At 30.9% G+C, this 11026-nt stretch overlaps 1 protein-coding gene across 1 annotated transcript; it reads left to right on the plus strand.

Annotated features, from left to right (window-relative positions):
* The first annotated feature begins 3804 nt into the window (after window positions 1-3804).
* On the plus strand, window positions 3805-9783 carry Trhn (tryptophan hydroxylase). Its single transcript, XM_029316737.2, has 12 exons — window positions 3805-4106; window positions 4412-4516; window positions 4889-5102; window positions 5693-5796; window positions 5901-5968; window positions 6040-6090; window positions 6913-7011; window positions 7312-7358; window positions 7448-7583; window positions 7748-7874; window positions 7941-8170; window positions 8885-9783. Exons 1-12 carry the CDS (start codon window positions 4008-4010, stop codon window positions 9216-9218), a joined length of 1614 nt encoding a protein of 537 aa, XP_029172570.1. The 5' UTR covers window positions 3805-4007; the 3' UTR covers window positions 9219-9783.
* Window positions 9784-11026: the final 1243 nt, after the last annotated feature.

An 11026-nucleotide genomic window follows, 5' to 3' on the forward strand; every position in this document is an offset into this window, starting at 1 on the left:
ACGCAACTCCTATTGATTCCTGCGTGGTGAACGTCGTGCGCCTGCTCATTCGCGAGGGTGGGCAGGGGTTGGTTCTTGACTAAAGGGAACAGAAAGGGAGAGAGAAGAATAAAACGAGAGCTACCATTCTAGGGTGAATGTTTGGCTGCGTATTCTCATCCTATTATCTCGGTATTTAGCCTTAAATACAGTGACTATTAAGAACGATGATAACATCGAATACGTCTATCAAGAGACAAATTCAGTGATTGCATATGGCGTTAAATGAACACCATGAATACGCGCTATTGTCTACCTTGAATCCCTCTGAGAAATTTAACTCAGTTGCTATGTTTAAATTAGGATAGCGTAACTATCTACGAGAGCATAAATTAATTCATAATTAATATTTTATTTCTAAAATCAAAATTTTATTATAAAGTAATATAATTTTATTGATGCATCAGATCAATTTTTATTCAAATTTCTATTATATAATTTTCAGGTATATTTTTAGAGATATTATAGAAAAACAATAGGGAACGACTATATATATACGCTTCGAGAAAATATGGACCAGAACGGGTCTCTGTTCAAACATTTGTGGATCCAGCGCATTACTAGTCGATATACTACTACTACGCAATGAAACATTTATCAGTAGGGAGCATAAACTCCCAGGAGTTTACAGTCGTATTTTTCGAAGTAGCTTAGAATTCGCGGCGGAGAACGGTGCGATGTTACGATATAAAATTCCAGAGAGATGGTTAAATATTTTACAGCCGCTCTGCAATCGATCTTTTGCACTCATACACTGGTGCTGCAACAGTAGATTTATCTTCTTCATATTCCAATGCTGACTCATCGAAAATTTCCTAACTTGCGATATATTATCAAGCAACGTGCTTGTGAAAAGATTGCGAATTGGACGTAAATATACAATCACTTTTTTCACGAACTAAACTCAATTTCTCTGATATCAATCAACATGAAAATTTTAATTAAAAATTTTTAAACAATCTGGTTTTTGATCTCGTTTTCCAAAAGACAATTTTTATAAAACAAATTAATCAACCAAGGCTAAAAAATTAAACAACAGAGATTAAATCTCGAAAATTGTATTAATTAATATTAGTACAGACTTATATAGAAAATTAATCCATTAAATGATAATTTTGAATAAATCAGATTTAATAAATTAGATGTCAAATTCCTCCTGTATACAAAACCCATTGATGTATATAGCCCATTTTTCTTTAATTTTGGAATAATATTTTTAACATTGAGATTCTTATTAAGCATTTATCTCGCATAATGCAAATATCATAATAATATTGTTAATCATTTTATTAGTCTTTATAAATATTTTGGTGGCTATAAATTTATGTTGACATTTTATAAATCATTTATAAATTATGAGAATACAATCGTATATTTTAAAAATATCTATTCACAATTCTGTCAGTGACATAGAAGGCATTTCTTACATTTTGTCTTCCGGTAACTCTTTCTCACATCCACCCCCGTCTTTCCAATCATCGGTTATACTTTTCTTTCGTGCTGAGAGAACACTCAGAAAGGATTTTTCTATTTGTCGACGGATAGTCATAGTTTTCTTCGTCGCGAGGACCTTTTGCGCAATTCGGTCACTCCGATCGATTAAATTTTTTTTCACTCGAGACTACTTAAAAAGCTTTAAGAAAGAACGCATGATATCGAAGCAACAGGCGAAACTGCAATAAGCAATATAAGTTAAATACAAAAAAAATATAAAATATGTATATAGATTGCATAAATATAAAGAATAAAAATTATAATTTTTTTAAAAAAAGAAATTGTCAAATATTATTTTTAAAAAAATATATAATTATATCTCTCTTTTTAATTAAATTTATTTTCATTTGCATTTGAGAATTATAAATGTTAAAAAATAGAAATCAATGTTTATACGAGATAGATGCATCAATTAAACGCATTTTTATTGTACGACAAAGAAGAATCTCGTTAGTGTAACCTCGAGCAAAATTCACACGAAGCGAAAGGAATTGCTGGTATCGAATTGCGTCTGACCTAGTGGCCTTTGTGGGATAGAAGACAGAAGCTAAATTCGTGTTCTCCAACGTGTCTTATCCTCCCCTTTTGGTCTCAATGTCAACTTCTTATTTCGCCACGATAATTACTGTAGTCTCTCAACTTTATCAGTGTATCATAGTAGAAACTGATGTCTCATGTCACTGACATATGAAAGAATAGATCCACCAATGCGGGTGCATACACGATTGCACAATGTATGCACAGGATCTTCCTATAATTCCGAAAAGTCTAAATTATTGAATCTCTCAATTATTTTTCTTAATATCTTTCTTTTTTAATTTTCGACTTTTTTAATTTATTTTTTAATACTTTTTTAAATATTAATCCTTAAAGATGTATTTTCCTATAGCTCTTTAATTTAAATCCTTGATGCTGTTTTCATAATGTAAGAGATTTAAAACTTTCATATTGCAGTCGGCAACAGAAATAACAAAATTAATAGCAAATTAAATTGATTGAATAAATAATTAACTTATTCTTGACTATGATCAGAATAGTCAGAATTATTCGCAAGAGACACCCTTGAAAATCCACCGTCTTCAGAATGCATCCCGATAAGGTAAAAGTATCGAGGATCGAACGATACTCTCAATCTCGCTTAATGTCGGAGAAACACTCGGTATAATTTAGCAAGGGTAGAGCTACGGCAGCTGATAGTGGTAAGTGATGGACACTGGTAATGTGCTGCATCTACTTTTCTTAGGAGTAGGCGAACTCCTCGGGCGTTCGAACTTTTATTAAATGGTGTCTTTGTTTCAGAGTAGGACGGGAACGAAAAATCACCGCCTCGTTGAAGAAGTTCTCCCCTTCGAAAAGGAAGTCGTTTTCTCGACTGACCGTTTTTTTCGTTTTGATGTTTGATATTTGCAATCGTAGAATACATACTTAATTATACATTGTTTGAACTAAGTATTTTGTAAAAGAAAAATGCATTCTATTCCGTAACAATTTTATAAAATTAAAAACTTTAGTTGATATTACATTTCTGTAATATAATCTAAGTATTTCTAAAAAATATTCAATGTAATGATTAACGATTATGAAGACAAGAAAGAGAAAAAGAAAAAAGAGAAAATATATAATTAATAATTCATAATAATAGAATTATAAAATAAGATATAATAACAAAAATGTTTTATATATCAATTTATAACTGAAATGTATATCTATAATATATCTATTAATAATAATTACATAATACTTAAAGCAGAATAACTTTACGAATATTTTAATGCACAACTACTGAAATTATAATAAAATCTATTCACTTACAAATAATTGTTTTTTATTGTCTAATATTTTATTTTAATCAAATTAAATTTTTTCCGGATTTAATTAACGTAAAGTAAACTAAAATAATATATTTTTCTCTCTCAACCCTTTTTCTTCAGTTTTCTTTTTTTAGAAAAAAACATTGCGTCTCATTTCTCAAGTAAAAATTTATTGTAAAAATAAAAAAACTTTATACCTGTTGCATCATGGTTATTGAAGATCTTGCAATTCTTGCTCGCGTTCTTCATTATCGGGGCTTGTATTATCCGCTCTGGTGACGTCACTCGTAGGAAATACATTCGAGGACCAGCATCACTTGCCATTAAACGGGGTGAGCCAACACTTGTCTTCAACCCCATGAAAAGTTTTATCCGACCAATGGGAATCGCTGGTGCTGCTGTGCACCGCCCAATCACGGCCAGATCGTCATTGAGAAGGACGAAAGCAAACGGGGGAGACCGAGGTTTTAAGAGGACCTGTTAAGGATGGTACCAGCACATTGTTGCTCGTGTCCTGAAAGACAGTGAATCGTCAATCGGTCACAAGTTAATCCGTATATATCGCGCAAGATATTGAAAAATTAATTCCATTGATAAACAAAATTATTGAAAAAAATATTTCTTCCGTTACATTGTTTCGCAAATTCTATTATAAAAATCATCATGAGTGGATCAGGAAAGAGTCTTCTCGGGGTGTGGCTATACAGAAGAGGCGAAAGTTGGGCTGTCAAAGAAGGAAGTCCGCTACATAAATCGCGCAATGTATGTTATCATCTAATCAAACGCAGATGATATAAAAAAAGACAAATTTTAATTTTGTTGTCAATAAGTTAGTAATTTTTACACAATTAAAGAGAGTCATGCGGTTAATTTATAATAAATGATAAATATCTTCTATTGCTTAATTTCTCAAATCACTTAAATAATTAATTTAGTCTTTTGTATTTTATGAAGTTTAAATATCCTAAAAATAAAAGTGTTTTAAAATTGAATTCATCATACTTAAGAAACATGATGAGCAAGTTGAAACAAATATCTTAATAAGATGTATCATCTCGTTCATTCAGCTTCCTATGGATGAAAGTAATCAAGCTAACGATAATAAGAATTCTGTGATATTTTCTCTGAAAAATCAAATCGGTGGTTTGGCGCGAGCTCTTCAAGTATTTCAGGTATGTTTCTGTATGTTTCGTTCTCAGTATGTGTCTATAAATCTAAACAAAATTGTCATATTCTCCTCAAATATTTTAAATTATTCGGCGAATCTAAATGAATAATCAGGCGATGAACAAATGCAACATGTTGCAACATGTTGCGAAAATTGCAAGCAATGTGAACAATCTTGTTAAGGCAGCCTTTTAAATATAAAAGCAACTTTTATTATATCAGATAAATTATTTATAAATTTAGAACGCACAGAGAGAATGTAATGCACAGAGAAAAAAAATCGTTCTCCAAATTCTGAGGAATCAAGTACCGTATATATTAAAAAGCCAGTTTATAAAGAATATTGAGAAAAGATATATTTTTCTTGTCATGCAAAGGATCTAGGTATAAACGTCGTGCATATCGAATCGAGAAAATCTGTGCGCCGCGGTTCCGAATATGATATTCTTGTGGATGTCGAATGCGATTCAAAGAGGATGGAACAGTTAATGAAAATGTTAAGCCGCGAAGTAGCAGCTATTAATCTTGCCCATTATGAACAAATCGGAAGTATTCCACGCGCACCCTCTCTCTCGGCCGCGACAAGTTTCGGTGAGTCTCCAGTAGTGCGCAGTAAAGAATATCAATAATTTTTTTTATTTTTCGTTATTTTGAAATATAATTAAATGCAATGCTAATGTTCGTGTATTGTTTCTTACATATATGTTATTGCATCTATAATTTGATCCAACAAAGCTCCGATATGATAATCAGATTTATTTTCGCTCTATTGTGATAATTAAGATTATTTAAATTAAAAGACATAATTAGTTCAATAATTATCTAATAATTTAGTAACTTGTTAAATATTTGAATAAATAATTTTAAATTAAACTTTAAATTAAATATTTGTTAAAAGTGCTTTTGTCATCTACTTAATATCATTATCATCTACTTAATATGCGTCAATACATTTAATTATAATTCAGAGTAAAAAGAGTTGATTATTTTGCAAATACTATAATTTAAATTATCACAATTTACTAGGAGTGTGTTAATTTTTAGTGAAGATTTGAAAGTGTAATGTTTGTATCAAAGTTTACTGTATACGACACTTTTATTGTTTCTGTCTTCTCCGAGACATTTGATAATAGAATATCTTATCGCGTGTACTAAAATGCAATAGAATTCCGATTTTATAGATTTTAGCGAAGTAGACATGCCCTGGTTCCCGCGAAAGATATCGGACCTCGATCGTGCGCAGAAAGTTCTTATGTATGGCTCAGAATTGGACGCGGATCATCCTGTACGTTTTTTATATGATTTTCTGCATGCGAAATCCTGTTACTACAGTAACTTCTTCTCAAATTCATGCTTGCTTTCACAAAAAAAAATAATCTACAATTGCAGGGTTTCAAAGATCCCGTGTATCGTAAACGTCGCGAGGAATTTGCCGACATCGCTTATAATTATAGGCAGTAAGTAAAGTAATGGTTTTTATACGTAAGCGCACTTTCTAATTACAAATGACATTTTACAAATATTTTAGTGGTCAACCGATACCCAGGGTGCAATATACACCAGAAGAAATCAAAACCTGGTACGTTCTTTCACGCAAAAATTATATAATTTTTAAGTTTTAAAAATATATATTTTATTTAATCGCGAAAAATCTCCTTTGTCAACACATTAAAAATTATTTGTAACATATAAGTCGTGAATTAATTGAAGTCATCTTTCGAGATACGGCTTACAACTTTTTCTCGTGAAACTACAAATGAAACTGCGAACGTGTTTTCGCGTACATGAAGGCAATTAGTATGAATAAAAGAAATGATTTCTCGATAAATTTAAGTTATACACACTTGTTCGATATCTTCGATCTTATCTTCCACCGAGAGAAGATAAAATCTGTCTCTCTTTTCTCTCTCTCTCTCTTTCTCTTTCTCTCTCGTTCTCTCGCTCTTCCTACGTCTTATTGTAGCGCGAATCGAAGTAAGATTGGCACGCTGAATGCACCCTTAATTGCGTCAATTTGATTTATCCTCGACACGGTATCAAGTAGCAACTCGGTTAATGCAATCTCTCTGACTCAAATGCAACGATGTACGAAACAAATATTGCAACTTCGACAAACTTAATCAAAACGAGAGAGCTTTTCGGCAGAAGTCAAATATTCGGATGATTTGATAGTAATAATTAATTTGTCTAATAATGCTTAAGAAACATCATGCAAAATGTGTCGCAACAGATTAAAAATATAATATAAAACATTAAAGATAATATACATACAATAATATGTAATGTGATAAAAAAACTATACACACACACGCGCGCGCGCACGTATTATATCTATATAATAAAAAAACTTATAATATATGTAATACCTATAACAACTTAATTACTTAAACCTTTGTCTTAGGGGAACTGTTTTTCGTGAACTACATCAACTTTATCAAAAATACGCATGCAAAGAATATTTGGAAAATTGGCCGAAGTTAGTCAAGTATTGCGGATACAGGTATATAAAAAATAATAATTAACATAAAATCTATTTAAAATTTAAACCATTTAAATAATTTCCTTAAAAATAAATAGTTATCCATTTACAAAAATTACAATCTTTTATATTTTATATAATTGCTACTTTATATTTACGCATTATTTTATTTAAAAAAATATGTAAGTATATCGTGCAATTTAAAAATAGCTTCTTATAAGAAATATAAGAAAAAAAATAAAGATATAAAAAATAGATAAAAAAAATAATAAGAATAAGAAAAATATGAAAATATTTTTTAATCTTGTCTTTCTTATATAGAGAGAACAATATACCGCAACTACAAGATGTAACCGTTTTTCTAAAGCGTGAGTATAAGAAATCGCTGTATAATTATATTATCATGTTCTACAAAAATAAGAATGACGTTTCTATAAACGAAGACCGATATTTATAGGAACAACGGGATTTCAACTTCGTCCGGTCGCGGGTTATCTCACTCCGCGAGATTTCCTTTCTGGACTTGCTTTTCGCGTATTCCATTGCACCCAATATATACGACACTCTTCCGATCCATTTTACACACCGGAACCGTAAGTATACGTGACATTTGTTTTATAAAAGTGCAAGTAATATGCAAAATAAATATTTATAATGAAATATATATAAATTTTCCTAATTATGATTTTTGCGCATTATATGATTGATATCAAATAATGAAAAATAATTAACAAATAATTAACTCCGCAATTTGCAGAGATTGTTGTCATGAATTGCTGGGCCACATGCCTCTACTTGCAAATCCAAGCTTCGCGCAATTTTCTCAAGAACTTGGTCTGGCTTCTCTTGGTGCATCGGATGAAGACATAGATAAATTGGCAACTGTAAGTCTTTGAATATGCAGATAATTTATTTTTTATTATATTTGTGCTTGACCTTTATCTTTCCAGCTATACTTCTTCACCGTGGAGTTTGGATTGTGTAAACAAGATGGTATGTATCGCGTTTATGGAGCCGGCTTGCTCTCGTCGGTGGCGGAATTGAGACACGCGGTATCCGCGCCCGAAAAAACCATGAGATTCGAACCGGATGTCACGTGCAAACAGGAATGCATTATCACCGCATTTCAGAATGCATATTATTATACGGACAGCATAGAGGAAGCAAAAGAGAAAATGCGGCAAGTGTCTTTCTTTGCGACGTTATATCTTAGACAGCACAAGACATCCTCAGGATTATCCTGAAAATGTCTCGGATGATCCAAGATATTTGTAGAATGTTTTAAGATATTATATTATCAATATATTTTATGAAAATTTAATATCCATATATAATTATTTTTGTTATGCAAAATAAATTATATGCTACACAATTTAAAATTGTTTTATCTTCAAATTTTTTAATTTTGATAACTATCGCGAGCATATATGTATTTTTTCGAATTACGAAAAACTACAAGAATACGAAAAACTACCGATATAATAATAGTTCTTCAATAATACATTATTGAAGAATTATTGTTATATTAGCATTTTTTTCATATGCTTATACTTTTTTGTATAAGTAAACTTTTTTCCGATATAAAAATTAGTATAAATAAACATCCTTTTCATATCGTATAAAAGTCCTTGGAATATTCCACACAATATCCCGAGGATGATTAAAGGATAAAAAATGAGCGATTATTTGCTCTTCCTTAGGACCGGAGGAGATCTTAGGATTAAAATAGGATATAGGATATCTGTTATATCCATATTGGATATCTTTTAAATTTCCAGAGGACATCCATGTGCTGTCTGGGATATAACTTGCTTGATTTTTTTGTTCAAACGCGTGTTCCTTTTTTAAATCAAGTAAGAACAATTGTGATTATATTATTCTATACTTTTTCCAGTTCATTTGCCAATCAGATTCAACGACCATTCGGGATACGCTACAATCCGTATACCCAGTCAGTAGAGGTGTTGACAGATGCCCAGAAGATCACGGCTGTAGTCAGCGAATTACGAGGCGACCTTTGCATAGTCTCAAATGCCCTGAAGAAGATACACGAACAGGACGATACTGTCGACGTTGAGAGGATAACCAGCTTGTTGACTCACGGTATCGAGATACCGCAAGACAGCTCGTCCTCGGACAGCGATGACAGTCCTAATGTCGAGGAAGCTCATCCTCAAGAAGACCAGTCTCATTGCGATAATAATGATGTAGTCGTTATGGAAGATTAAGCGATTGGTATCGTTACTGATTGCATGCTCGTTAAATTTTTGAGAATATTTGAGAAAATCGACACGAAGCTTCAGAAATAAATGCTCTTGCGAACGTATAGAGATATATGACTTCTATCTCATAGAAAATTAATGTAATATTGTTTTGAAAAGTTAATCGATACACAAAAAGAGAAAGAGAAAAAAAGAGAGGCTGCATAAAATAGAATGAATGGAAAAGAATTCTCATTTTACTCACCTAACTTTAGAGAGTACACTTTAGAGTAAACAACTAGATTTAAATTTAATAATATATGTGTGCGATATGTGAAATAAAATGATATATTGAATCACACATACACACACACACAGAATTTTCCCTCTCAGGTTAACAGGGAACAGAAAAAGAATCATATAAATGCAAAGTTAATGAAATTGAAAAATATAAAATTTTGATTAATCAGCATAATGCAGTATGCTGATTTGATTTTCCCTATTTCTGTTAAATGTATAGGCAGAATGTTATATAAAGAATGCCATCAATGTATCGTAATTAAATTAAAAATAAATGCAAAGTTATAATAAATCTATAAATAAGTTATTTACCTCGTGATTGTTTCAAATTCTCTACCGTCACTTGGTGCCATTTTGAATGCCTTTCTCCTTTCTTCTCGTCACTAGAAAAAATAATTATTTATAATTAAGCAAATGCAAATTCGCACAAATATAATATTATATTAATATTAATATTATATTATATTAATATTAATTAATATTAATTACGATTAGGCGCACTAATCATACCCGAAAACAACCATGACACAATACCATAGATCTGTAACTTCTCGAGCGAAAATCCGGCGCAAAACAAGAATATCATCGTTTTTTGAACACCGTATACATTCGCAATTTATCGCGTTCCGATAATATAATTAATATATGTACTTTTCGCTCTTTGCTAAATATTTCCAACTTGCGAGAAAGTTTTAGAGAGTAACGTACGATCATTATTTGCTACAGAGATGCTGATTACTTAATTACTTTTTAAATTAATTATGACATTCAATTACAAACAGATGTAATCAGATGTAATTAAAATATTTTGAATTGACGATTAATTTTAGAAAGATTAATTAGAGATCGTTACAATGACGATTGATATAAGCTAGATTAATCGAAGATTGCTTAATTAACAATTAATATGATCGAAGTCAATTGAAGGTTATTTAATTGACAATTGATATAAACGAAATTAATCGGAGAGCGATCGATTAAACGATTAATAGCTAATTTAATTGAAAGTTTTTCAATTAAACGATTAATATGAGTTAATTTTAATTAGAAGTACTTTAATAGACGATTGAAAAAACAGATTCAATCAAAGACAATTCAATTGACAATTGATATGAGCAGACACAATTAAAAAGTATATAATTGACGATTAAATATAGCAAATTTAATGCGAATCTCTTCCATTAATAATTGACTTAAGAAAATCGATATAATTTCTCTATTTCCATTAATTAACTATGTGTAACAATTAATAAAATTTAAATAAATTTAATCAAAGATGTTTGATTGATGATATTATAACATGACTGAATTTAAATTTAAATTTGAGGATGAGCATGGGAATGTTGACCATGAACAATGCGAAAGAGCATTGGATGGCAACACTAAATATGTTCAAAAGTGTACTCATCTAGGGTGAGATTGACCAATCAAGACAAAGAGATCCTCGCTCTCCGGTTGGTCAAATTCTGAACTTTGACTGACAGATTTTCGAACACAATCTAGATTTATCACTAGATTATTCTTCTGATGTGATT

This window comes from Nylanderia fulva, unplaced genomic scaffold, assembly GCF_048542155.1.
Source record: "Nylanderia fulva isolate GAGA-0341 unplaced genomic scaffold, ASM4854215v1 Scaffold5, whole genome shotgun sequence".
NCBI lineage: Eukaryota > Metazoa > Arthropoda > Insecta > Hymenoptera > Formicidae > Nylanderia > Nylanderia fulva.